This window comes from Eimeria mitis, genomic scaffold (genome assembly GCF_000499745.2).
Source record: "Eimeria mitis Houghton genomic scaffold, Emh_scaff2426, whole genome shotgun sequence".
In the NCBI taxonomy this organism is placed as follows: domain Eukaryota; phylum Apicomplexa; class Conoidasida; order Eucoccidiorida; family Eimeriidae; genus Eimeria; species Eimeria mitis.
The window spans coordinates 6,012-7,560 of NW_013570763.1; the positions used below are offsets into that span (position 1 = coordinate 6,012).

Here is a 1,549-nt window from a genome sequence, read left to right on the forward strand (position 1 = left end):
AGCTGTAGCTGGCTGCTCTTTCAACTGAGTTCTGATCAGGTCGACTGTCTAGCGGAATGCGATCGAGACTCACAAAAACACGGGCGGAAGCTTGTCAGTCCTGGCCATGACGGAGATGCAGACGACAGCGAGGGCGGGTATAAGTGAGAACAGCAGGGAGCCGAGCATAGCCCTTTGGTTCCCCAGAACAGTTTCCTTCTGCAGCACAAAGCCACTAAAGAAAAAAACCAATACCACTTTTATCAAACCACGCAGTTGGTATTGTTGCCATCGTTGTGTCCAAAGCGTCTGCAATTTGCAAGCATAGAAGACCGGCTCGCAGTGTACACCCTTGCCTGCTTCTGTAGGGGGTCTTCAGATAGTATAGAGGGGTTGAAACCTTGATCTAGAAGTTTCAGGAGCAGCTCTCGAGCCCCCACCACCTGGGGTCTGTAGGTCACCATCAGTTGTTTCGTGCCAGTTGCCTCAACGCCTCTCTGTGGGGTGACTACACAGCCCATAACTCCGTTGCTGCTCTTCAGTCTGCTGCAGGCGGATTCGACAGATAAGCCCTGACGCTCCGTTAGCGCGAGACGAAGTGTGGCCTTTGACATGGCCCAAAGCTCATTGAAATCATGCGCTTGCTGGGTTGCTTCTTGACACTGAGGGAGCCGCAGCTCCACCTCTTTGCATCCCCCTGCAGCCGATCCATCCACCAACAGTTCTTTTGAAACCTCCTGTTGCTCGTCCGTTGATTGTTCTGCAGAGTCTGTTGTGGTTCTGATGCTGCTTTCAGCGGACGGGCTCGGGTTATTTGCCACGAATATCTGCAGGACTTGTGCGTGAAAACCCAGGCTTTCGACTGCTGCGCAAAGTTCAGCCGGGCTTATAACATCACTGTTGTAGGCGACGCGTGCAGTTTCCCTCAAAAGGTCCACTTGAGCTTGAATGGCGCCAGGGCATTTGATCAGACTGCTTTGAACGGCTCCCGTGCAGGCGGCGCAGGTCATGCCGCCCACTAACAACTCGCAAACAGCCACAGGTGGCATTTTTATTACCCACTGACCCTGGAAAATACATAAACGGAGGGATAACGCCTTTTGTGCACAGGGGCCGGCAGGAGGAGCAGAGTTCGAAACCTGGCAATCTGCGAGCACTGCACCGGAAGCGCGGCGCAAAAAAAAGGCCTTTTATAAACTGAAACCCTCCAATTCAATATGTTGGTAACTATTCTTAATATTTTATTTCAGTCGAAGAACAACGGATTGGAGGATAGGCTCCGCGGATGACCAGCGGTGACTGAGTGACCCAGGCCTGTTCGGGAGCTCGTGGTGTAGGAGCGCCCCCTTGGGCATATTGCCGTTCCTAATCCCCCAACTTGGTGAGTTATATTGCATTTTTGGAAAAGCAGGGGGCATTACGGTGGGGTTTCTAGCTCCAGAAGCGGTGCATGCAGCTCGTACCGCTTACCTGGCTGGGAGGCGTTGGCGGACAGACCACCCGCCGAAACCCAAAGAATGATGCATATTCAGGTTCCGCATGCCCTGGCGTCATAATAATGATATTACAT

General features: G+C 52.6%; 1 protein-coding gene across 1 annotated transcript in view; it reads right to left on the reverse strand.

The window, feature by feature from the left end:
- EMH_0053660 (uncharacterized protein) overlaps nucleotides 1-1,028 on the reverse strand; it is a gene marked incomplete at both ends in the record, with an annotated part of 6,158 nt that extends 5,130 nt beyond the window's left edge. The window contains 2 exons of the mRNA XM_013497029.1: nucleotides 74-198; nucleotides 423-1,028. Of these exons, the coding sequence (XP_013352483.1) occupies nucleotides 74-198; nucleotides 423-1,028 (731 nt within the window). The remainder of the gene's footprint in view (nucleotides 1-73; nucleotides 199-422) is intronic.
- Nucleotides 1,029-1,549: the final 521 nt, after the last annotated feature.